The 26,623-nt window shown below is 43.5% G+C and overlaps 1 protein-coding gene across 4 annotated transcripts in view; it reads right to left on the reverse strand.

The window, feature by feature from the left end:
- The window catches only part of NFIB (nuclear factor I B), a 353,009-nt gene that overhangs the window by 325,386 nt on the left and 1,000 nt on the right, over nt 1–26,623 (reverse strand). For 2 of the 4 annotated variants that reach the window (XM_078675902.1, XM_078675903.1), the window contains exons 1-2: nt 15,940–16,114; nt 7,785–8,316 (exon numbers count right to left, since the gene is read on the reverse strand). In XM_078675902.1, coding sequence (XP_078532028.1) covers nt 7,785–8,316; nt 15,940–15,969 — 562 coding nt within the window. In that variant the 5' untranslated portion in view covers nt 15,970–16,114. Of the gene's footprint in view, nt 1–7,784; nt 8,317–15,939; nt 16,461–26,623 lie in introns of those variants that run through there. The other 2 variants (XM_078675900.1, XM_078675901.1) reach the window with 2 other exon arrangements.

The raw sequence follows: 26,623 nt of genomic DNA on the forward strand, positions 1-26,623 counted from the left end.
TGGCACGTAACAAACAAAATGGCGGTTCTTGTAGCAACAACGGTAAACAGCAAAAAATGCTGCAGTCAGAGAATCAGATACTATAAAAAAAAAAGTTGCCTCACGATTAGGCTCGGCCAACACTAAACAGCATAAAGATGTAGGTGGTTTGTGGATCAAATTTTTTTCCCTGAAAAAGCTGTTATAAACCAATTATTAGGTCAAAAGAGAGGTACTAAAGTGATGAGCAAGCCACATTCAGATGCATTGTTAATGGGAACCGTCCTCACAAAGGAAGGCTGTTTAGAGCGCAACGTACTCCATAGTAGTTTTTTGGGCAAATTTCGCCATACCATGTAAAGTGGGACGAAAATATTGATGGAGTCTGAAAAACCTACATTTTAAAAGTCTTTATATTTGTTATATTTGATCACATCAGAGATATCATGAGTTTGAAAGGACTATAGGACTACACCCTAAAAAAGAGACTAGCTGTCTCCAGCCTCAGGAGGGGATACCCACTGAATGTCAATTAGTAAACTAAGGGGGGGAGAGGAAGGAAGTGGTTGATCTCAAGACTGAAAGTGGTAGCACTTTTGGCAAGGGGAATGATGAAAATTTACAGAAAGAAAAAGATATTGAAAAAGGTGGTAATTGGACTTTAAAAGTCTGTGCTGCCTCTGATGTTAGAGTAGAACAAGTGATTATTAGTATTTGTTAATCAAATAATTGCCAATATATAGCTCTTCAGTTCGCACTGCAATGCGGAAACCAACCAACGAATCACAGGCGGCCTTGAAAAACAAAGACGGTCTGATGCCAACACAAGTGGCATTGGCAACCATCATTGGCACTCAAGCAGTTCTTCGTGCTTTTCGTCTTGCCGCTGAAAAGCTTCTGCATGTCACATTCACCCAAAAGCACTCCATTTGTGATAAATAATGTATTTAGATATGTCCAATTCTCAGCTCTGAGGATACACCTCATTTTGCAAAGCTCTTTGCGACACAAATCAGAATAATCAGAATTTAAAGCTGTGATGATGTGAAATATGGGTCTCTGGTGTAATGTAATAGGGAATAAGCAGCTTTTTTCAATGAATTCGGTCCTGTTTTCTGACTTTTGACAGGATATAGGCAGTACGTCATTTTACATGGTATGCCAGAATATTCTTAACCAAAATATTGGCTGTCATAAAAATCGCGGCCTACATTTTGTTTAAAAAAATATCACTCCGATGGGTGCAGTATTTTCTACTGGTAAATCAAATGGGCAATATTATTGCAAATGATACTTAGGACACAATATTGATGTCATACGATATTTAGGCCACAATATTCTGGAACCTTAGCATATGGGAAACACAGGATATGTACATTTTCTGTGGGTTAATTTCAGGAAGCAGAAAGTTTAAAATAACTGGTGTATTTTAGTTTGATGTGAATCCTATAAGATTTCCCATATGAATATGGACCTGCACAATGTCTGTCTTCTACATTTCCTGTAGGTGTTTTTCTGCATCAGTTCCATTGTGATTGTCACTGAATTCCTTCAGATTTAGATGCAATGTTTTGATACAAGAAACTTCTTCCTGGTTGTTGCGGTCCTAAGCAAGGATTGGCTAAGAAGTTGGAAAAATTGGCCACGTTGAGAATGGCATAATAAGAAAGTTCTTGCTTAAGAAGGAAAGCAGAAACACTGGTTGCTCTTCTTCCTCAGTTCGAGAGAGGTGCTCACAAGCATGGAGTGCACAACAGACTGAACAGCGGAGAATCGTAGAGGAATCAAGGACGCTGCATGATACCACAGAATCCATTTTGAATACAAGGTTGACGAGCTTGCGACTTAGGAATTTCATCAGCGAGGTCTCACAAACTTCTCTCAAGATTGAGACCTGGGCCAGAGCCTATTCCTTTTTATAACTCAAGTCTACACAAAATGCACCACTGAAATACAAGAAAGCTCAAAAATATTTTGAACATTCATATCAAGCATTCAAACAAAAGAAATCAAGCGCCATGCAGAAAGACAATGGTTTGTCGCTTGATGGAGAGGCGGGTCTTATATTTTACTGAACAATGCAGACACCCTGGTACTTCTCGCCAACAATTGTGACCAAACGAGTTCGGTTTATGCCCTTCTTTCACTAATAACTTGTATGCATCACACTATGCTATTGTTGTTGTCTCAACTATTTGTATAGGGATCAGAAATACTAAACTATTTAAAGCAAGACTACGAGGGAAAAGCTACCAAGGAAAACAGAGCAAATCAGTAAACGGATGTGCAGTTAAGATCCTAACAACACATACAAATCAACAAATCAAATCAATTTGACAAATCAAAATGCTGTACCAACAAAGACTAAAATGACTGCAGGGAATCACATTGATAAAGGTATCCTACTTTTAACAGTGTGTGTATGTTTTCTGCCTGCTGACAATGTTTAAACTTTATTTATAAATCACTATATTTTTCACAGCGATCTTCATTTTCTTGAGTGAGTGATGGGAAAGTAAGTAACTTCTTTATTTATTTATTTATTGTTAATAATATTTTTCGTCACAGATAAATACTTGGTGCTGTGTAATAACAACTATATGTTAATGTTACTGGAACTTATATATACAGAACTATTTTACCATTCAAATGTCCCTTTTGAGTTTCTTGCAGTCTCTTGATATGTCTCACTATGGCCGAGAAGTTGTGTGCCATAGAGTTGGCAAATGAGGACGTGAAACAAATAAAGAGGTCGGGTGTGCTTCATTAATCATATGATAGTTGGAAAAATAAGAAACGTACATATTAAAACTCACTAATTACACAAGTGACAGTGGGTCTAAAGATTTCAAATAGCTTGAGTTTGTTGAACAGAATATTAATTTAGAATACATTTATTAATAGATTCCTTTTATATTATTATTTCAGTCTACTATTTTATTTTACATTTTCAGAAGAATGGATACAAACAAACCGAATAACGTAATCAATAGAAATTAAAATAAAAAGCAGAATCTTTTTAAAGTTTTCTAAACAACACGAGACAGCCATTTCCAGAATGAGGCGGAAACATCCATGAGAAATCGAGTGGGAAGTTTGGCTTTAATAACAACACGTCTCTTGGCAGAAGATGTCTGGCCATTGAGTACCCGGACTTGCTGAGATATTGGATTTCCCACTAAGGTGGTCTAGAAGTATATTTATGGCCGTTCTTTAATGATAGGCAAGCCATTTGAACCTTTACGTTAACTGGCATACAGTGGAGCCTTCCCAAAAATGTGGGATTTGGTCCACTGGGAAGTTACCTCTTATTTCAAGAAAACAGCTGAAGCAAAGTCTTTCAGGGGGACTTTGTGCCTGTTCGAGCAGTTTGCAAATATTACACTAACTCAGCTCCTCCTAACAGGCATTTGAAATCTGAAGATGACCATGCTAGTAAAAAAAAAGCTGTCTGGCTCCATTCCTGGCAGTTTTATAGCACCAAGGGGTACCCAGGCACTGCATGCAGACTAACAAAAAGTGTGTTAATTTAAAAAAAGCCCAGTCTTGCAACTCTTCTTAAAACATGATAATTCGCTTTCATTGGTCTTTCCACAATCAGGGCCCTTCAGATTGTGGAACATTTTAACTCCCAGTGGATAGCTATGAAAACAGGCAACCACCAGCAGGCCTCTGTCGCTGATTTTAGTAATCTGCCTGTATCATAGCCACCATGGTGCTTTAGAATATATAATCCAGATCTGGGGGGAGGTGACCTTGGGACCTTGGACACAGTTGATATGTGTGAGGACTTACACCCAAGTCAATACAGGCAGCCCTTGAGCATGGTCTTCATTTTAGGCAGATTTGATGTTTATAGACCAATATGAATCTATTCTTGCTTAGTGCAGTCTTCTGTCTAACTGATAGGTCTTGTTTGTTGAAAAATAAAAAGGTATTTTTAAAAAAAAGATGATTCTGCCTAGAAAAGTAGTTGACATGGACAAAAGTAGTTCAATTAATGATCACAAAATTTACATCATTCAGAATGTCAAAATGCAATCTGAGGAAGCATAGCCTGTCCCGGGGAGGATTGGAAAGTGCCTAGAAGCCGTCAAAAATTTTTAATATGCCAGTGTTTATTCACACTGAACCTGCAGTGTACACTGAATTTATGCTACACAAATACATATATCAGATGTTGTTTCACGTTTAGCTTTCAGATACATTTCCACCGATTCACAAGTATTTTCTGGCATCTGTCCTTGTATTAGTAGTATTGAGTGTTTCAGTGTGCATGTACACCCGGAGGCTTCTTGGCACTAGTCGGCAATGGTAGCCACATAAAGCTTTCTCGTGTTGGGCTACAAAAGTGGCAGATTTTTTATAGTGGGCTTGTTGGCCAAATGCAGGGAATTCTAGACTCTATGACTTGCACAGTTGACCGCTTGCTCAAAAATGTTGAGCGTTAGTTGTTAAACGTGTTTTGGCATGGTTGCTTCAGTGTACACTGAGCTAAGTAAAATAATCACCATCAGTTGTACAATGTTTTTTCCTTTGTTTTAGCACCATCGGAAATTCACTTTCTCTCTTTTCTTGTTAAATCGTTTCAGGGATCAGTAGGATTCTACATGTGTTCAGTTCTCCATTTTTTTATATTTTTAATACACTCTATGATCGCTTTGTGGTGTGGACACAAACTGCCTGGACACAGCGCTTCTAAGATAGTGAGCTATGTATCAGTCCTCATCAGAAAAGCAGAAAAGCTTTCTTTGACTAAAGCTTTTCGGTATATCAGTCATTAATTCATTCATGAGATATTACATACCAATATATTTATTTATCGCTCTGCAAAAAAACAAGCTCATGCAGGACTTGTACATCTTTTCACTGCAGAACAAATATTGTTTCCCATTCCTTAATCGTGGCAGCCTTTAACGACTCCTTTAATGTCACTACCATGTTGGTGTTTATTAGCAGGGGGAAATGTGCCCTGCTTGATTGATATCTGGAGAGAGGCTAACTGTAAATGCACTAAATTGTTCTAAAATATTGAAAAATGAGCTACGTAGATATAATCAGAGACACGTCATTTATTTTAAAAAACGTACACACATTTTGGAATGACTCCAGCCAAGAGAGACGATATACATACACATATTTAAAGGTAATGTGTAGCCCTGCCTTTGAAATAGACCAAACACACTGATGTAAAAAGTTGGATAACATGTATATTTCGTTAACTCCAACATTCACATTTATTAAAGGACTGTGGACCGCATTAGACTTTAAAAAAAAGCTATGTGTAAAAATAACACTGCATATGTTATTAAATCAAACACAGTTGCATTTGGGACATGCAGCAAAAGTTACTATCGCCCATTCAAATGGTACTCCTTGGTTAATCGTCAGTTTACTCTAAGGTCGTTGTAGCACACATCTTAATCCAATAGGGTTCCTTGGGGTATCACGCCAGGCTGCCGTTCCATGGGCAAAGCCACTGTTAAGATAGTAAGAGTTGCTTTCTAGAGTATTTGGTGGGTAACTGACTGAGGCCTGTGTCTGCAGAAATCTCTCACAACATAAGGGCACTTCCGTGATAGCACCAGGAGAACAAACAACCCGCGGCAATGGCCTTGTCGGTGACTTGGCAATGAATGAGGGGTCACGTTACCCACTCACTGCTAGGCCACCTGCTCAAAGTCAGGTCAAGTCTGTGCTGCCTGACAGTAAGTACAATTGAGGGAAGGTTAAAGTGCCCCCCTTAGATACTTGTCACTAGCACTTTCATGGTCTCCTGTATATTTGCTGCTCCGTCCACTAAAAACCCCATTACTATGTATGCTCATTGACACTGCATGCCAGACTCCTCTGTGTGTCCAAGAATTCACTTGGCACGGAAACTAAACTGTGCACAGAGTCATTGGTGGTGAGCCCGTTGAATGAGAGTAGAGGCCCACGCCTGCCCAAAAGCGGAACATTTGTACTGACGAGGGCCTGCTTCAATAGAACTCGTAATATATATATATGACCCATTTATCAGGGGGGGACAAGTGAGTAGTCATATCTGCTCCATTCCGACACTAATAGTATCTTAAATTTGACTTAATATGAATTCCCATGAAGAAAGGTGGAAGCATTTTATCTGTTCTGAGATATCTACTTCTCCTGCGGGTGGACTTTGGAAGCTATGAAGAATGACATTTAGACTCATTCTCGGACAGGAATTTAAAATCCAAAACATGAGTGAGGGATAAGTCACAAAAAACAGAAATACATTAAAAAAAGATCAAGCCTTCTTTAACAGAAACAGATTTAAAGATCTTCGGTGTAGAAGACCTAGAGATAAGGTTGAATTTGGAAATTATTAAAACTGAAGGGTGTATCATGCGGATATAAGCTAAAATACAATAAAGAGAACAAAAATAGGTAAAGTTGGCTTTAACTATCTTTTGTCTGCTAGTCTCTAGAAAGATAACTCCCACTCTAAGGTTCCAAAAGAAGTTACACTTCTGAGAGCATAAATTAGGTTCATCAGAGCAAGGGGCTGAGTTTTCTAAATGGATGCTTTCGAGAAAAAAAAACATAAATGGCTGCTGTTCTGATTCACAATTAATTGAAAAGAGCAGAAAATACATGTCATTTCTGGCATCTGGATTTAACCAATATTGCCTCATATTTCAAAGGTCTGCTATGCCATTTTTTATGGTACTGGATTCATTTATAATGGCTTCATTTTGTTGGAAAATCCTCCATTTTACATTTCTCAATTTGTATTTAAACTGCGGTATATTTCAGCTTCAATTTCAAAATGGTTGCTCCAAATGTACGCTAACACTGCATAGTTACACTATGTCTTGCAATACGGAAATTAGAGTTCAACTTGGAAATATATTTTATATTGAGAGAAATGTATTTACAATCTGGAAGTACATAAATCACAATCATATTAATCGTACATAATGGCATTTTTTTTCAAACTATATAAACAATTTAATATTAAACATATTTCTAAGATTTTTTTAAAGAAATAGGGAAAAATCCTTATTGTTTGATTATCAGTGAACAATGTGCTCTATAGTTAATTATAACAGTCAATATATAAAATCAAGAACTTTACCCATTAAATATCTTCTTCCGTTTCGCTTAGTACATAGAAATACAAACCATCCATCCCAGGCCTCATTCATGTACTTAGTCATTGTTTGTTTAAAGTATGTAGTTGATTACCAAATGGTGTAATTAACTTCATGTATCAGTGATATGATAAATTGGACAAAAAAATTCTCTCTCTCGCTCTCAAACACACACACGCACTTATAATAAAACATGTATTTACAGCATCCAAAGTGAAAACTGACCGAGGTACAATACACTTGACTACACGGTGTGACTCACAACACAAATTGGGCCGAAAAATTAACCGTTCTGTAGACACACTGGCATTGTATGAAGTATATGTAAGTAAACTACAAAAATGGAAGTGACTAAAAGTAAACCAGTATACACACATGCACAAATATTTTCTTAGTTAAAATGTTCACATTTTTCATTTGTCAGGTTTATTCTACAGGCACACACTTGTACCTAAAATTCAGAAAGTGTACACTCAAATTAATCTGCAGAACGTAATATGGAAATATTTTGTATTTTTACAGAAAGGATGCAGGTTTTGCGATTGTTTAAACTACATTTGAGTCACTTAATTCACTATGTCTTAAATGTGATCACATCTGATTTATAGGTCCTACAAAAGACATTTTCATAGACTTAGGCATTTGGAAAGAGAAAAATAAGAGAAGATGAGGGCAACAGAATGATCTTACCTTGATCCTGCACGTAATATGCCAGAAACAAATCGAGCTCTTTGACCGATACAGTTATATGGTGTGGCTGGACGCAAAGTGTGGGGTTTGTGCAGTGTGGGGACTTCACAAGCCGCTCCCCATCTGTACTTTCCAAGGGTATGCCTTTGAAGAGGATGACCATGACCAGATCCAGCCGCCAGACCTTGTCGGCCTGTCGCAGGCAGTCGATCCGCCTGATCTTACCCTTTTGGTCAGGGTTGGACAGCACGCAGCATGGGTGCTTCTTTCCCGTGACCGTCAGTACAAAATCCTCCCGGTATTCTTGGCGGATGTCTTTGCGGAGTTTGGCCAGCAGCCTGGATGCCCATTTCTGCTTGATTTCGGGTTTCTCACTTAGGAGTTCGTCCTTAACTGCTCTCTCCTCATCCTTGGACATCCTCTTCTCATGCTTCTTGAAATACTTGCGTTTTCTTGCCTGGAGGTTGAACCAAGTGTAGGCGATGGCACGCACATGTGGAAGGAGTGCCTCGATGAAAGGATGGAATTCATCCTGGAGAGCGATGGGGGAAAAAAAGAGCACAATACGAAAGTCAACTTGATTTCAAATTAAGTCAACACATTTGGGCAATGTTTCAAAACATTTTACATAAATAAAATCAAGCAAATATTTACTGAATATGTGCTAACTACTCTTAATTAGACTGCGTAAAACTGATGAATTAAAGAGATCAAGTTATTAATGTGGTCATCCTAGTTTTCCTCGAATCCACTGCATGAAAACAGAAATTGAGACTTTATTGTGAATGCCTGAGAAATTCCAAGCAAAGAAGCCTGAGCAGCACATTGAATGTGCCATGCTCTTAAATGAATTCACTAGTCAGCACAGGCAGGAAGTACCATTCTGTTTTCTGCAAAAGAAGATGTCGACACTTAGAACATCGAAGCTGATGTGCTTATAATACAAGAGTGGATGGCACAGTTCGCTTCTCCTCTGGGTGGCACAGAAGCCCTAAGCCCCTTACGTGCTGGAGGTAGTTCCACATAGTTCCCGCTTCTGAAACACGCTCACAACAACAGTCGGAGCTGGTGGTGTAGAGAGCATGCGCCATTTTCCCTCGATCCACTTTCTTATCGAATGTCCAGCATTCCTTCACTGAAGCAGGCCCATTCCTTTACTGGTAACTACAGAAACCGGTGCACAGCAAGAGAGGCTTTTCACAGCATCCACCTCAAAGCCCAAAATGCCTCTTGCAGAGGACTCTCACCCCACTTCGACTGCATGATTTCATTTTTTCCCTTTGGGTGAAATGGAAACCACCCAAAAAAAAATTACAATCGTCTCCTTCTCTCCACTCCACGCTCGAGATGCAAGTCCCTTAATTCCAGTTAAGGGGAACCTGCCGCATAAGTTTGGCAATTGTTCTAACCTTCTAAAACAATTAGGTTTGGTGGACAATGTGAAATGGCAGCTTGGCACATAGTGTGCATTCTTTGTGCTCCTGCAGTCTGGGGGAGGGTGACTTTAGAAGTGCTTCAGTGGGCAAACACAACTTTTTTGCAAGGCCTTCAGTTTACTAACTTGAGCTTTTCTGTGCTGTGCAGCCCAACCTGCATTTGCTAAATACATTTAGTCTCCAACACAGAGCTCTAGGTTTGTGTCTGTATTTCATTCCCGCCTGACACGCTTAACAAGTAATCCAATGCATGGATTGTTGCCCTCGTCGAACTCTATTCTAGCGGATGCCTTCAGATAACCATAAAAACCTATCTCTATCATGACCCTATCGATCAACTAGATCCTCAATGTTCTTACTGACTTGCGTGAATGACAAATTGCAAAGAAGACCACCCCATGGTTGATTTCAGTTTTGCAGCTGTTACTGTGAATATGAGTGAGGGCCCAGTGTGTACACCAGGCTTAAGGTCACCTATGAAAGGGAAGGGGACACATGGGACTGATGTTGTAAGTTTTGAACCAGATATTTACAACACACTCTGTACATATTAATATCATATGATGGTGCACTCCTGCCCTGTTTCTCAAGTATTTACTGGCTTTCTTGCTTACACATTGCAAAACTTTACCAATAACATACATTTAGGGCCATATGGATCAACACAATTCCCCATAGACACAGAATGGGCAAAACCCTTTGATACATCTGGCCCTTAATGATTTAGAACAGAGTAGGCCGAGGTGCGCCTCTGAAGCATTTACCATTCTTTATTCAACTGTTAGTCGTTTTTTTTTTTTAAACTGCAACCTGTCCTAACTCTTTCTCAGATTTTAATCACTGGATCTACATAAGGATGCATTGCGTGACCAACAGTCTCATGCAAGTTAAACTTCATGCTTTGCATGTCAGAATAACATTGTATGCGCATGTGGGTAGAAACACACTTTGCAAACAAAGAAAGAAAAAAATCAACATTTCCAGAAACTGTACAGGCGAATAAGTGAATACTTTTAGGCATGAAGCTGAATAAAAAGTCAACCGGGAGACTGCTCAGCAGAGATGGGAACAATTCCTCTACTATGCTTGCTCGACAAACTAGGCCGAGCAAGGGGTTAAACCACAATCTATTCTTTGTGTGGGAAGCCTGCCCTGCTTTGAGCAACCACAGCCCACGATAAGACTTCCCTATCTTTGGAACCTTTCGCATGCCAAGCTCTTGGGCTGCATTTTCAGTTTGCAATAATCATAGACTGTGTTGTCCCTGAGACGCATTTTGGCGGAGAGCGTTTCTAATAAAACAGGTCGGGTTCCACTCTATCGATTCAAACTGTTCTCCACAATCTTTTTCCACTTTTTTCCCTTTTACTTTAGAGAAAAACATACTTCCATTTGCTCTTTTGAAATTAAACAAATGCTGCAGTTTTCATAAATGTTTAGAAATACTTCACTCACTTTTGCATGTCACTGAGTGACTGTTTATAAGCTATGCATCACTTAATGTAAATACAGCTAATATTGAAATTTTTTCATATATACAGTAGCAGCAATACTGCATTGGTAAGATTTACAGAGCCTGCAATGACACATTTCTCAAACTGTTATTCCAATTCACATAGCGTGCCTGCGCTGCGCCTGACTGTAGACTCCACGCACACTTTAATGTAAAGGCAGCAGCTATTTTTCCAAGAACTATCGCACTGCTAAATATTTTCTACACTTCTGCGAATGTCTCAAATTTCTTTTGAATATGATGTCACTTGACAAACAAAGGTCTATAGTGAAACTACTGCATAGTGTATGCCTTTTGTTACCTACATACACTCTTGGCCAGTCCAGCCTGCACTGTGTCGGAGACGTCCCCGCGGCCCAGAAAATCACCTTTTGGTAAGTACACTTTTTTAAAACGGGATATTAAATAGGTCACCACTGTAAAAATACCCCAGGAAATCAATGAAAACATCTTTGGTTTAGATCTTCTCTATTTTACCTTCATTTCTGTGCAGTTCTCTGCTGGTGGTAAATTAAACTATCAAACATGAGACAGCACTGCAAGATAATGAAAGGGTATGTCATTCTCAAAAGTAGTCATTCAAAAAAACTTTTTCGGAGTGCAAGTTTTAAGCTCCCAGACATTTTCTTATTCTTCTTTCATTTTGGCCTGCGAGATATGACTGTAAGATTTTGTAAACTGCAATAAAAAAGAAACTGTATGTTGCAGAATCACAGTCAAGCGTTTAGGAATGTCTTGTGAGGGAACTGTCTCACGGGTCAGGTGGGCAGGAATGCCAGCCCATGGCTTTTTTGTAAGTTCACAGCAAAGAACAGGAAGAAAAGAACTGAGCACCAGGTCCTTAAGACCAGGAAGTGACCTTTGCAGTTAGTGCCTGAACCCCACACCTGCGAGGCATAAGACTTTCCAAATCCCTGAGATATAGACTACACACACGAACCTCCACATTCCCTTTGTAATGTAATATTTATGTTTTTACACCACTGTCTTGACAGCGCTCGCAGTAACATGATTAGAATGTGCTCTCCAACTTTTACACAAATTGACAAAGAATAAAAAGACATTGGTTTATGGGGAATTGTCCATTGTCAAAATATATATTTGTCTCGTGTTTTGTTGGGATTTTGGATATATAGAAGAACTGATCTGAAATTTACTGAGCTCACACACCTCCCATTACTTTTACTTTTGGTGACTTCCCCCAACCTGGGAAGGGAAAGCCTTTCAAAGGTCTTGGACCCTTGTGAATCAATGGCTAAACTCAGGAGGAGGCCTAGTGTTGATTCAAGGAAGATGATTACACTATTCATGAAAAACAACGGCAATCAAAATAGATATTTGAATACAAACCCAGAGGTGTATAAATTAACCGACAGGGTTCAAATGTATATCACAAATTAGAGCCGTAACGTTCATTCCGTTGGAGCACTCTCTTACTACTTGAGAGAAAGGAACAGGAAAAAAGAGGGAAACAAAGAAAGACTGGCCATGAAAGTTCAATTGAGAAACGTAAAAAAAAATAGAAACACAGGAAGGCAGACGGTAACAGACAAAGAAAGAGGCAGATACTAAAGAAATTAGATAAATGAACTGTTTACAAGATATAAGGCAAATTGGATGGGGAAAATCAACAAGAAAGGTAGGAAATGGAACACGTGTAAGAGAAAGTAATACGGCACTGCATTCATGTAACGTGAGAATATTGTGTAAAATGATGTATATTAATGGTACATATTAATTACATTTTCACTAATAATTTTAAGTGTTTTTCTACCTTTTCCTTTTTCTGATTAAAAAGAGATTCCTTCAGTAGAAAATTGAGTCTAGGCTAAACAATTTGTGATGCTGTCTTATAGAACTACAAACTGTTTCAAAATATGCTGAAACACAGTAGTAGGCAAGTGCCAAATTAAATTAAAAGAATATGTTGTTCTATTCTATAAAAGAAAGTGCATGCAAAAGAAGTGTTTTTCAGAAATAATCACATCCCATGCACCGTAATCTCAAATATATTTTGTATACAAAATGGAATCATCGTACACAAAAAATGTAACCATAAAAGTCAATATAGTTGCTACGTTGCTATAATATATACATAGAGACGCGTGTATTCTTCTGATCTAATGCCTTCAGATTTTAGGACTCAAAGTAAGATGTATCTATGTTTATCTATATCTATATGTAGTCAGCCGTTCTTGCTTTTTTGCTGTGGGCGGTATAAACATTAATAGTGTCACTGCCATACCTTTAAATTGCAAAAAAACATATTTAGCAGATTAATTTAAGGTAGAGCTCCTCATAAAATAAATATATATTTGTCATTGGTGACGATCAAGGGAACCACACATGATAAAGACAATAATCTGAACCGTAGATTATTTAATATAATTTTAATTTCAATTCTTGGCAAAGATGGGGCCTTTGTGATTCAATAGTGTTGAATATGTGCATATTTGGGAAGCATGAAAAGCTACTCCCTAGTTAAGTATTAAGTGTTATATGAAAGATACCATTACAAAGGCCATATCATTAAGGGCTATGAGAATTGCCCTTAATTAAACTACCTAAACTATGACTAATACACATGTATCCTTGTTGTGTCTATTGTTATAGCACAAACAGTAGATTTTTTTTTAAACACTTGTCATAGATATGGTGTCATATACTTGGAATATTTTGACAAGGAGCAGAGGCCCATAAATGTCAACGTTTGTACATGGAATGTAAAAAATAAAGCAAGGAAGAATATAGATGATGTTATATTTTGGCTAATACTGCCTACTATGTGTTCTGGTTATATTTACAAAGCTGCTTTGCCGTGCCCTCTCTGTTATATGTAGCCAGACCCAAACACTTTTAGTATAGGCTCATAATATATGGTTATTCATTATGTATACATATACACACATGCGCACACACAACTTGAGCATGATATATGTTTCATATTGATCTCCTCTAGTGCTATAGGATCATAAAGTATATACTATAGGGCTACCTGCTGTGTTTTTTAAATATATAAACATAGAGATGAACGCGTATCATACTCAAATCTGTATGTATATGTGGATGTGAGTGTGCGCGCACCTCCATTTTTATTTATTTTATTTTCTGATTTTTTTCCCCAGTACTTGTTTATTTATTTCACACAAAATCAATTTCATGATTGCTTTGGAAAGCAGATTAAATATGTTTACAATTAAACAAAATATTGAGAGTAGCGAGAAACTGGGCACAGTGGCTGGACAAGCATCCTGTAATATAACTGTCCCTGCAAGCCTCTTCAAACATGTCACATAGACTTAACGTTGGCCACAGATATCACCTCTATTGCCAGAAATTCCCTTCTTGGCTACCTCTCTTTCTCTGTCTGGCACTGCTGGTTGCCCCAATGGTTACTGCAGCAGAAGTGAGTTTCAGTTGGAGTTTACAGTTGTACGAAGTTGTGCTTATGTGAATTTTAGGGAAACCCAACTACAGTGTTCTTTCTCCATGAAAAACACTAGCATTGCCTCTTAACTCTGAGCAACAGTGACCTGTTAGGCAGCTGGTATCTGTAAACTCAACCGTGTATTGTTTTTTTCTTTCCTTTTTATATTTGTGTACTTAGGGTTAGACCGAAGGAACGTTTGAACTTTTGGCAGTTAAACCTCCCAAACTCCAACTTGACGGTCGGCGTTTACCAATCTCAGTCTAAAATCACTCAGCTTCAAATTAGTCACATTTTCTCACTCGCCAATGCCACCTCCCTCTGCTAATTCCGCGGTGGTTGTCGGTAACATGGCGCTAACCCACGAGGCTGTAGTACGGATGCTTCCTAAACGTCATAAGAATAGGATAATCCATACCACCAGCTATTGACTTTTTATAAATTAAATGCAAAAAAAAACGCATCTCTGCGCGTCAGTACTTTCCAAGCTGTATCTAACAACTTTAGCTAAGTATGGAAAACAAGTCACAGATATGACTCAATGCCCGTGGGGTATCGAATCCCTGCTGTTTGTACAGTAACTATAGCCAAACATTGAATGTATATTAAAACATGATGCATACGTTTGTGCCTTTAATAAATGCCCCCGATATGGTTTTACATGAGCCAAACGTGGTCTGCATTTTTCTGAGGCAGTTTTTTGTAAATCTTCATAGGATGCTCATCAGAAATACACTTTGAAAGCAGTGGTGTTTAAAAAAAAAATGCCAAATAAAATATTCATATTTTGAATGATGTGCATGTAAATGTGTGTGTATATATATATATATATATATATATATATATATATATATATATATACGCACATATATAATGCTCCCTATCACTGCACCATGTCCATGTGGTAAATATAAGGAGACTAAAAGTTAAATTTTACATGAATAGTTACTCAAAGCTAGTGCTACCGGAATTACTCCTACCATTACTTTGCTGTATAATTGTAGTGTTTTACTTATTATATACATCTTCAGGTGAGCATTTATGTGCAAATGTGATAAATGACACATTATGTATAAATGTGCAAAAAGATATAACATGGGCTTGTGATTAAAGATGACATCGCGTGCATGTCTGCAGAGCGGCAAATACAAAATCTTTTAGCTGGAAAGTGTATCGCAAGCAAAACAAAATGTGGCTGGCGCTTCGCGGGGGAAAAAAAGCAAGAAGTATCTATCCTTTCATGCAACACAGTGCCCACCCTGCAGGCCGACCCCCCTATGCAACTCTGTAGGTCGGCACTGTTTGTACTGTGCTACGGGGTTAGACTGCGTGCATCCCATGAAAGCTGTGGGCTATGCCACAAAAAGCGCTCCGTAGGTGTCTGCTTGGCGATATGCTTTGGAGCAATACAGGACAGATAGATAGATATAGACAGACAGACAGACAGACAGACAGACAGACAGGCAGATAGATAGATAGATAGATAGATAGATAGATAGACAGACAGACAGACAGACAGACAGACAGACAGACAGACAGATAGATAGATAGATAGATAGATAGATAGATAGATAGACAGACAGACAGACAGACAGACAGACAGACAGATAGATAGATAGATAGATAGATAGATAGATAGATAGATAGATCGATCGATAACAGGCACGCATGTGCATGATTTACTCCCAGGAAACCCATGGTTTTGCAAACTTCGTATACCCCGACCTAATAACTGGCATTAAAAATAAAAATATCGGCTGTATCGCACGTCTTCTTTACCTGAGTGAGGCAGATGGGGGAATACATCATGACTCCGTTGGGAAACACGTTGCCAGATATCCAGAGCACAGCACCCAAGGAAAAGGGAAGAACAATGTCATCTATTCATCCCCCAGCCACCTGAGACGGGGGGTGAAATCAATCACGATTGGCCCTCTGCGAACAAAAAAAAAATCACTGCGCCGCCAGTGCCGCTAAAAAAAAAAACAACCCACGGAGTCCGAGGCTGCTTGGAAGGTGCGCGGCTTCCGGGGAGGTCTCTGCTGGGGTCCGGCTGGGCGCCCCCACCCCACGCGCGGGTGGCCCTCCGCCCCGCGGTGGCACGCTTCTGAGAGGGGCTGGCACCTCGTCCTCGGGCGCTGGGGTGCTGCGGGAGTCCGGGACGGCAGCGCCTTCTTCACTCCCTCCCGCCTTCTCCCTCTCTCGTCCTCCCCGGGTCCCGGCCGGCCAGCAGCAACCTGAGCCAAGCGCCCTCCTCCCTCTCTCCGCCAGTGCTGCTCTCTCGCTGTCACACCAAAAATGATCTCCGCGGAAAAAAAAATCAAAACCATAAATGCCCCCTCCCCTCCCCCGCGAGCTCTCGTCGTCCCCCCCCTCCTCGCTGCCTCTGGCTCCCCCTGCAAGCCTGGCTCCCCTCTGCAAGTTGGAGTGAGATTGCAGCAGGCACTGAGCGTCCCCCGCCCTCCGGATTCAGTTTTTTTTTTAATTATTATTTAATTACACAATCGTCCCGCACGTTGCATTACACTCCACCCCGCCCCCCTGCCGGCGCGCATTCCCAGGCGAACCGGAGCGCCATAACTTTGCAGAAGGTTTACACCCTTTTATGCATTTCATTTTTTGGGGAGACCTGGTTTCTTTCTCGAACTGATTCATGAATGAGGGAACGGGGCCGCTGCCTTCCACTCAAAAACCCCAGTCATCAAAGGAATCAGGGATTGGAACATTCCGCTGTAGGAGGGTTGGGCAGGGGTTATATGACCACCTCCAGCCACCAATAACGACTACCACCCAACAACCAGGCACACAGAAAAACGACACACCAACCCCTCCCTCCTCATACTCGGCCCCTTATCAATCCCAGCACTCACCACACCACCACTCATCCACTGCCACATTCACCCTCTCTACCACTTCAGCCCCACAATCCATACGTCCCACCGCCGTTCCCTCCACAAGCACACATCTTCCCTACACAACCACTACCGCTGTACCGCTCCACAACGACTAACCTGTCCCAGGAAAACCTCCATCACCCTCTGCCTCTTCCACCCAACACCAATCACATATTGGCGCGCCTCCACAACCACCACGCCCTCACAGGTACAATCACAACACCTCCACAGCTATCAATTCCCTCCAATTCACCACTCCACCAATACTGCCAAAGAACCCATACAACCATCACCCCCCACTGGCACAGCACCTCCAGAAGTGCCGGATGACCCACCAGTTTAACCTCCACATTAACAACCAACCACAGAGGCGCGCTTACTGCACCACATTAAACAGTCCACTTCTATTAACAGCACCTTTGAAACCCCCCCCCCCCACAATACAGCCACACCACTACCTCAACACGACCACCCTTCCACCAGCAGCAGTCCCCAGACTCACCACCGCTCCCCACAAGCCTCACCACTACTCCACCTCTACACACACACAACAAAACCAGCATCATCCCTTTCCACCAAAGTTATTCCAAGGAAATGCGGCAAAGGTTTTGTAGGTTTTGGACCCAAAGCACCGGCCCTCCCTTCAGACAGCCATTACCAGGGAGGAAAAATTATCCCACTCTAAACCACACTTCAAAACTGGGACACGAAGTATCTTGCCCCATGTCGGTCAAAGGATGAGTGGGTGTCTTAGTTACCATTATTACAACCATACTATATCCAATTTGCCGCGCAAATCGCCCAATCTGGACCCAAAACGTCATTGGTTAAAAGTTGTCGGTGATGGCAGCAGTAGTTAAAAAAATCTCTTCAGTATCACACAAAAATGTGGCTTGGCACTGGAAGCTGGGTGGGTGTGACTGGGTACGGTACGGTCTTACGGGTGATGGCTGCGGGGTGGGTGCTGCAGCGAGAGGGCGGTGCAGGCGGGAGCTGCGCGGCTGCTGCACTCGTGGTGTGAGCCCGGCGCACCCCTCCCTCGCGCCGCTGCTGCGGTTATCCGGGGTCAGGGCAGCCTGGGGCGGCGCTGCTCTGCAGCCCGGAGCCGGGGAGAGGCACGAGTCTGCGGCCGGGGAGGAGGGAGGGTGAGGGCGGCCGCACGCACGAGGAGTTCAGCCTGAGCGCCGTGCCCCCCAGGCCGCACACAGCAGCATGCAGCCGGCACCCGACCCTCGATGCCGGCTCGGGCTACCGCTGGACCCTTACTACCTTGATTCTCCTTACTTTTTTTTTTTTTTTTTTTACTTCTGTTTGCTTAGTTCGCTTTTTGATTTCGACTTTTTTCTTTTTATTTAAATTAATGTTCCATTTAGTTCCGCAACTCTTTTGTTTTGCTGTATTTTAATGTTTTATCCATATTAAATAATCTATAATTTTGCATTTATTGTAAGATTCAATAGCTTTTTCTAACATGCCATTGTTGGCTTTTCATTATATTTAACGCATTGTTGTGCTATTCTTTGTATTCGTGCGGGTGTTTTTGCTTCGTTGTCTGTACATTATTTATTTTTCTTGTTTATCTGCTTGCTAATCGGTGCTTAATTATGTACGGCTCGTATTTACCATTTTATATAATGATTATTTTCATTCCTGTCCGTTTTTTTTACTAAGTTCATCCCGTGCTTACTTCCCTAACTGCTTGTTTTTTATTTTGTGTTGGTGTTTTTTATGTCACTTTTGAGTGAGGTGCTGCATGCAGACCCTGTGCTGTGCAGACTCAATGGGTGTGCCATAACCCACCTCAGCTGCTAGCAAGCGGTGGGAAAGGGCAGCGTGGGGTGCTCCCACCCCCTCCCACGCCAGCAGGAAGAGCCGCAGTGCTCCTCTTTCTAAAGTGCTTCCAACGGGGCGGGGGCACTTGGCGCCCCCTCCTCCGTGCCCGCAGCGTGAGAGTGTAAAAAGCAGGGAGGGGCGGTAGGGAGATTATTCAAATGTGCCATTGTTCGCAGAGACCCCTCCTCCCCCGGCTGTGCCGGGCGGGTTCACACTGAACCGTCCCCTTCAGCGCATTAGGGACCCACCAGCTCGCCACCTTAATTACCGCCACTCTCAACAGCCTTCATTGGCCTCCCTGCCTTACTCCCACGTTCGCTGCACTACCTACTCTCACGTTCACGTCTTGCGTCACCTTCGCTGCATTACTCTCTCTCACTGAAGTGACACCCCCTCACTTGATTACTGTCTGTCACTCTCTGTAGCACTGTCACTCTGACTACAGGTATTTGCGGCCCCGTCAATTGGTCCATCACCCTCGTTGCTGCCTTCATCATCCTCTCTCCATCACTGTCACCCTCACTAGTCACCCACCACCGTCAATACAAACACCCCTGCCCCAATTAACAACCCAACCAACAGCTTCCCCACCCTCTCTGCAGCGAGGTCAGCCCATCAGTGCGTCACAATCACCCTCGCGTCACCATCTTTGCACTACTCTCACCCTGTTCTTCATTACACTCTCTGCACCTGTCGCTGCCGCAGCCACTGTTACAGCCACCCCCAGCTACCTTCCTCAGCCTCGCTGCATTACTGTCACCCTCACCCCTTCAACTCACATCCCGGCCTACATTTCACCCTCACTGGCATCAACACCACTCTCTTCATCTCCCCCCTGCACCCCTGGAAGCCTCACTGCATTACTGTCACCCTCTTGCCTCCATCGCTCTCGCTGCATGACTGGTGCCCTCACTGCACTGCTATCGACCTCACTGCATCAAGTTAAGGGTACCCTCCCTGACGTCATCACAAGCACCCTCGGGGTTGGGCGCGGTGAGTGTGGGTGTCACAGTAGCAGAGTTCACAGGTCACGTGATCTCAGACGTGCCCATGCCTCAAACGTCTTTAAAGTCCTCTAGGTCCACCTTTTCACTAACCACGTCCAGTGCCTCAGAGCCTCGAGACCCCCACCCCGCGGAGGAGGCGCCTTGGCACCGCACGCCTTGGCACGCTCTGCAATCTCAGATTTCGGGCCTTTGGTGCAATTGGAATGAAAACATGACCTGGGATGACTGCCACCGAAACCTCAACTTTCTGAAGAGCCGCCAGCCTGTCCCCAGCGCCGGCAGCCATGTGTGGTGGGGCCTCGCGCCCCTGCCCCCACCCTCCTCTGGTGGCCGCCGGAGCTCCGCCGGGCAGCTCTGTGGGCACTGAGTGCAACGCGGCCTTTTTATAAGGAACCGCTACTTCCGCCTCACTTTAAGTGAAAACCGCTAGTTTGCCATGAAAAGAAGGCCCCTAGTACGCTAGCACGTCACATGGTATGTATCCCTCCGCAGCTCTATGGGCACCGGGTGCCCTGGAACAGCAGGCAGGGCATGACACTGTGATGACCCCTGCTGTTCTTTTGCCCTGGGCCCCAAGAGTTGTATATGGAAAGGGCAGGTATAGCTGTGACGTCATGACAAATATGGGCATAGTTCTTAAGCTGTGCAGGGACCCGAGTTCCAACCAGGGGCAAGGAGAGGTCGTTAAGGAGCAACGTGCAAAGAAAGAGCAGCGCTCCTGTCTCAAGTAGCAGACACTCTACTTCCTGAAGTACTGCCCCTACCTCATGAAACATCCAATATACCTCAGGAAGCAGCGCCTACAAAGAAGGGCGAGGTCTGCCCCCTCTGCCCTGTCCTTCCAGCGCCTTTGCAGCAACACTAACTAGTCTGCCACAAGCTGGGCCAGAGCACAGCACCCGACACGGCGATAGCGAAAGAGTTCAGAGCCCCGCGGTATCGCGACACAAGCTGCCAGGCGCCTTGAAGCCTAGAACTGCATCTCGAGACGCAGCTGAACCCGGGCCATTCTGATTCTGTTCCCAGAGTGCAGGAACGCATATGGCCCGGGCAGAGTGTCAAACGTACGAGCATAGCCCCCTCCATGGGCCAGTGCCCATAAGTGTCTGTCAGAGACCATGTTGGCGCTTTGCCTGGCCTCTCGTAGAGTAGACGCCGGCATGACCCACAGCTGCGCTCTCTTGTTTTGCTGTCGTTCGTGTGGCGCTGATCTATGCCTTTATTTTTAAGTTCACTGGAATGGGGCCTATCCTTGACAGTGGATCGACAAAGCCCGGCTTTTAATTCTGGTTTCTCGAGGGCCACACCTGTATAAGTCACCGGACGCAGCAAAGTTAACCAGCATCATGTACCCCCTATGTCACCGAGTCCATGTGCTATACCCTTCTGCGTTAGAGAGGGTAATGTACACCCTCACGTGATCAAGTGAATGTAATGTGAAAACATTTTGAAAGCAATGCACCCCTCCAGTCAGGGAGTGAGAGAATGACACCCATCTATGTCGCTGAGAGGAAGTGACGTACTCCTCTAGTCTCAGATTGACAGTAATGCCCCTTGTAGTCCTCAATTGGATCTGGAAAACGTCCAACTTTCCTACTAACATAAAATTATAGATTTCTTTATATTTGTTTGTGAATTAAATTAAATATTTCATAGTTTGTGTATTTGTATGACAAATGCTGGTTTCTGTATTTTGTGTTCCTTATTTTGCAGTTCAACTTATTGAAAATGCGTCAGAGGCCCTGGCTTCCGGAAATGAGTGAAAAGGGGTCCCTAGATTCCAATAATGATTCAGTGGGCGTCCCTGGGTTCCAGTAAGGATTAAGTGGGGATGCACAGAAGTCAAAAGGATAGGAACCACTGCTCTTCGTCACAGAGTAAAAGTGATGCATCCCTCTAAGTTATAGATTGAAAGTAATGTACATTACTACCTCACACAGTGAAGAAATGTGAATGGCTATTTCATAGTTAACGCCATCAGGCCTGGCTGAAATAAGAATGACTCCAGAACAATCAGAGTCAGTTTGGTAATTTTGCGATGTATGACAAGAAATTGCACAAAATGACTTAGACACATTTGCATAAATTAGAGTAATTTGGGACAAAAATGCCTACCCATGAGCACAGGAAGGGAGCGCGAGCTGCTGATTCTGTTCTGTTGCATTTAGATCACTTTTCTTGGTGCAAAATTGCATACTCAGGTTCATTTTAGGTGCAAGGGTGCATTTTTCACTAAGAAAATAGAGCTACATTTAGGGTTAAAGGCCTTCTGGAATTCTGCGAAATCTCATGTCATTTTGCATAATTACACTACTTAAAATTATGAATGGGTTATGCCCACCCCAAACGTCATGTAGCCAGTCACATGATGAGAGCAATGCACCTGTCTAGCACATAGAGAGAAACAACATACTCTTCTAGTCACAGACTGAAAGCAATGCAGCCATGGGGTCACAGAGTGAAAGCGGGGGTCTCCTCTTATCAGAGGGAAAGCAATGTACCCATCTACGTCACAGCTAAAGCATAGACCTCAGCCCTGACTAGAATGCCACCCTCCTTGGACTTCTTTGATCTATAAACAATCAAAATGCTGCCCGCAGACCTGAATGCCCCCCACACCCTAATCCCCCCCCCCCAAAAAAAAAAGCATCTCTATTTATTTCGCAATGGTCAGGCTCAGTCACAACCGCTCCACCTCACCTTCCTTGGAAGTCCGAAGAGGTAAGCTTGAATATATTTCCAGCCACATAATGTAAGACCCCTCAGACTCACAAACCGAAAGTAATGTACCCCTCTTTACGTCATAGGGTAAAAGCAATGCACTTCTATGTACGTCACAGAGTGAAGGAGGGGAAATATTGAAGGCCTGCACGTCACAGTGTTGATTTTCTACGCGCGCGCACCGGGAGCGCCTGGTCTACGCGCGCGCACCAGGCGCGTCTTGTCTACGCGCGCGCCGGGAGCCGTGTGTATTCCAAACAAGCGAGCCAGGCCCGAGTCAGGCCGGGCCGCCTCCGGTACCGGGCGTTCACAGTCCAAGCACCAACGGCATCACGGAACCCACATGCTGGGCACCCGTGCCAACCAGTCACCACACGCACTTCAACACCATCTGCGTTACCAAGTTCCCCGAATCTGAGTCCCACAGAAGGTCTGTGGGGCGCTCTGCCTGCATTGATAATTCTCAGCCGCCTACAAAATCAGGAAACAACTGAAAACCCCGAGCCTAACAAACCTACACTGAGCACGTCACCCACTCCCCTGTCTGCGCAACGCGATACTCCTGAAAATGCGCCGAGTTCCCGGCCCCCTCTGCTTTCTAAGAAAGCTTGTCTCACAGAGACTGAGGGTGGAAACTTGCAGACAGCGCCGGGGATCCCAGACACCTCGGCAGTCCCACCGAGGACACATGCAGAAAGGGCCAGAAGAGAGGAGGAACCGGCAAACACCGCCACGCAGCCTCTGCTGGGGCGCACAGCCTTTGTGGGGTGCCCCACCTCCAGGCACCGCAGGTGGGACTGCACGGCAAAACGCCACGTGAACGGTCTACCGCACACGTAAGTTTCAAAGAAAAAACAACAGGGCTGCTATAGAAGCATTAGCAACGAGCTGCAGCGTACACTGAGAGAAAATACAGCCGGGTACACTTTAGCCAGGGTCATATACCCAACAACTGGGTCTAAAGCTGTGTATAAATGAATACCCATGGTGTAGGCCCACCCGAAGTTCATCAAAGTTCAACAAAAGTTGTTTCTGTAGTGCTGTAAATAGCAGTGCACTGCAATATGGTCGCACAACATTGCCACTTTGTGATAAACTTCAAAGCCAACAAATCATTTTGACACCAAAGCTATTTGAGCAAAGACAACATCGAACAGGAATATATATATATATATATATATATATATATATAGAGAGAGAGAGAGAGAGAGAGAGAGAGAGAGAGAGACATTTGCCTCGTGTAACATATCTTATATATATATATATATATATATATATATATATATATAGACACACACACATCACAAAACAAAGGCCCTATCGGGGAGGCATTTAAGATTGACAGCCACACCCTCCGCCGATGTTCACCAAACTACAATTAGCCCCTAAATGTGTATGTTAATTTCTGAATGCGCACCTACTATAGTCTGTCGCTGCTCCTTCCATACCTCTGTTCACATAGATAGTGTGTTAATGGGTACATTGCATGTTCCACTGCTGCACTAAAACCTAAAATAACAAACCAGGGATGGCCTAAAGTTTCAACAACCAGTTCAGACTGCCAAGTGTTTTACTCCCAGTGCTAAATTTTAAGAAAGAAACAAATCTCAAGAGAACTAAAAAGCGCCACTTTGTTTCAAAGTCTACGCACGGCTAGCTCTGTTCTGCTACAAGGTGTAAAGTGGAGGTTAACCCCGAAAGATACACCAGGCTCTGGAACAACATAAATGACACTGAACACAACGCATGTAAAAAGCCCAGACTGTATCGCCCCTCATTGTATACAAGTTTTGCCAAAAAGCAAAGCACAGTTTTTTTTTTAGCACCTATGGTAAATAAGTAAAGGGAAAAACACAATGTTATGTCCCTTTAAAATAGGATCAATTTGAAGGTAAAATCAACTTTCATTTCCTGTTTAGTTGGCAACTAAATAGCGTGAAATCAGTATACTAGGTAGCTTCCTTGGTGCAAACGCTTCCCTAGAGCGGCGCGCCAGTTAAACCTGCGGCTTTCCTTCTTACTACAGAAGTAGCAAACACGGCGTGGCTACGAGCGCTCTGTTTTCGGTCCCGTGCAAAATTAACATATTGTAAACTTGACTTTCCAAGTCAACATTCAACAGCTTTGCTTTTTTGGCCTGCTTGACAGCTACTCCGACCCCGCTCAGAAGTTTACTTTCTGTTCTCCGCGAGTTCAGATGCAAAGTTTCAGGCAGGACAATAGCTCCCGGCCAGGCCGGAGAAGCCCACGAGTTAATCGTGTGTGTTTTGGCGCCTTTTCCTTGCCAGCTACTGTACTTAAAAAAAACTTGGGAGATCTTGTCTGTCCCGTCTCAAGTTCAATGGCAGGCCCTGCGGTGGCTGCAGGGGGCGGGGACGGCCGTCTTCACAGCCCTCATAATAATTCACATCACGCCACATCGGCATCTTGTGACAGAGGGAAGAGGGCCCTCCCCGCCCCCTGCGCCCGAGAGCTGCCAAGTGCTCGCACACCCGCATTCAGGCCGGCTAATGGATAGGAGCCCGCGCATTGTGGAGCGGCCCTGCCCCCCACGGGAGGGGGGCTGCTCGCAGGGACTCACAGAGACTCCCACAGACTTACACACCCGCGACACGGGCGCAGAGAAATGCACTCGAGGCAGGCACGCACACTTCAAAACACAACACACACACAGGACTTAACTGCTGAAGGAATGAAGAACCATCGACAGTAAACACATGAGCACAGAGCTACACTTAAGGCAGGTGCCCACACAATTTAAAACACAACACACACACAGGGCCTAGCCACCGACTCACAACACAGGAGCACAGAGCTACACTCAAGGCAGGTTCACACACAATTCAAAACAAAACATACACACGGGACCTAACTGCTGAAGGAATGAAGAGCAATTGACTCACAACACCCACAACACAGGAGAACAGTTACACTCATGGGAGGTGCACACACAGTTCAAAACACAACATACACACAGGGCCTAACAGCTGAAGGAATGAAGAGCCATCGACTCAACACACAGGGGCACAAAGCTACCCTCAGGGCAGGTGCCCTCACAATTCAAAACACAACATACACACAGGGCCTAGCCACCGACTCACAACACAGGAGCCTGGAGCTACACTCAAGGCAGGTGCACACACAGTTCAAAACACAGCATACACACAGGGCCTAGCCACCGACCTACAACACAGGAGTACAGAGCTACACTCAAGGTAGGTGCATACACTTCAAAACACAACATACACACAGGACCTAACTGCTGAAGTAATGAAGAGCTATCAACTCACAACACCCACAACACAGGAGCACAAAGCTACACGCAAGGCAGGTGTCCACACAATTCAAAACACAACACACACAGACAGCCTAAGAACCATCGACTACAACAGTCATATGTAGGGTCAGCCTGAAAAAGCACTAACACCACAGACGTACAATGCACAAGCGGAACTGGACTGCACAACAGAGACATGACTAGTCACAGCAGATAACACAGCCGGCACAACAAAGGCAGTCCAGGCTCACAGCCTTGAAACACAGGGAACTCATGTACAACCGAAGCGGTATAGCACAGGCACCACTGACAACACAAAAGAGCAGGCCTGAAGAACACAGCTTCTTCCACAGGCTTAACATCCAGCCCCACACGACACCCCCAATAAAGGAACCAACTGCCTCGTAAAATACGTGCACCAGGAAACGAGCGTGTGCACAGCGAACACACAGAACTTCATAACTCGGGACAATCTCCAAGCAAAGAAGAAACAGATGCCAGACAGGCACACACCTCCTGTCACACGCGTTGAGCAACCGCAACTCTCTGACCAACGCAGGACTAGGGGAACTCCAAACACAAACAAGCGCGAGAGACAAACCGAGAAACACAACACGCATCCAAAAGTGCAGAGAAACACGTGTCTGAGAGTGGGTTTGTGGAGGTGCGTGCAGAACAAACGTTCCCGGGGATCACTGGAGAAATGTGCCTGGCCTCCCTGCTCACACTGT

The sequence above is a fragment of the Lissotriton helveticus genome, chromosome 2_1, assembly GCF_964261635.1.
Source record: "Lissotriton helveticus chromosome 2_1, aLisHel1.1, whole genome shotgun sequence".
Classification (NCBI taxonomy): Eukaryota; Metazoa; Chordata; class Amphibia; order Caudata; family Salamandridae; genus Lissotriton; species Lissotriton helveticus.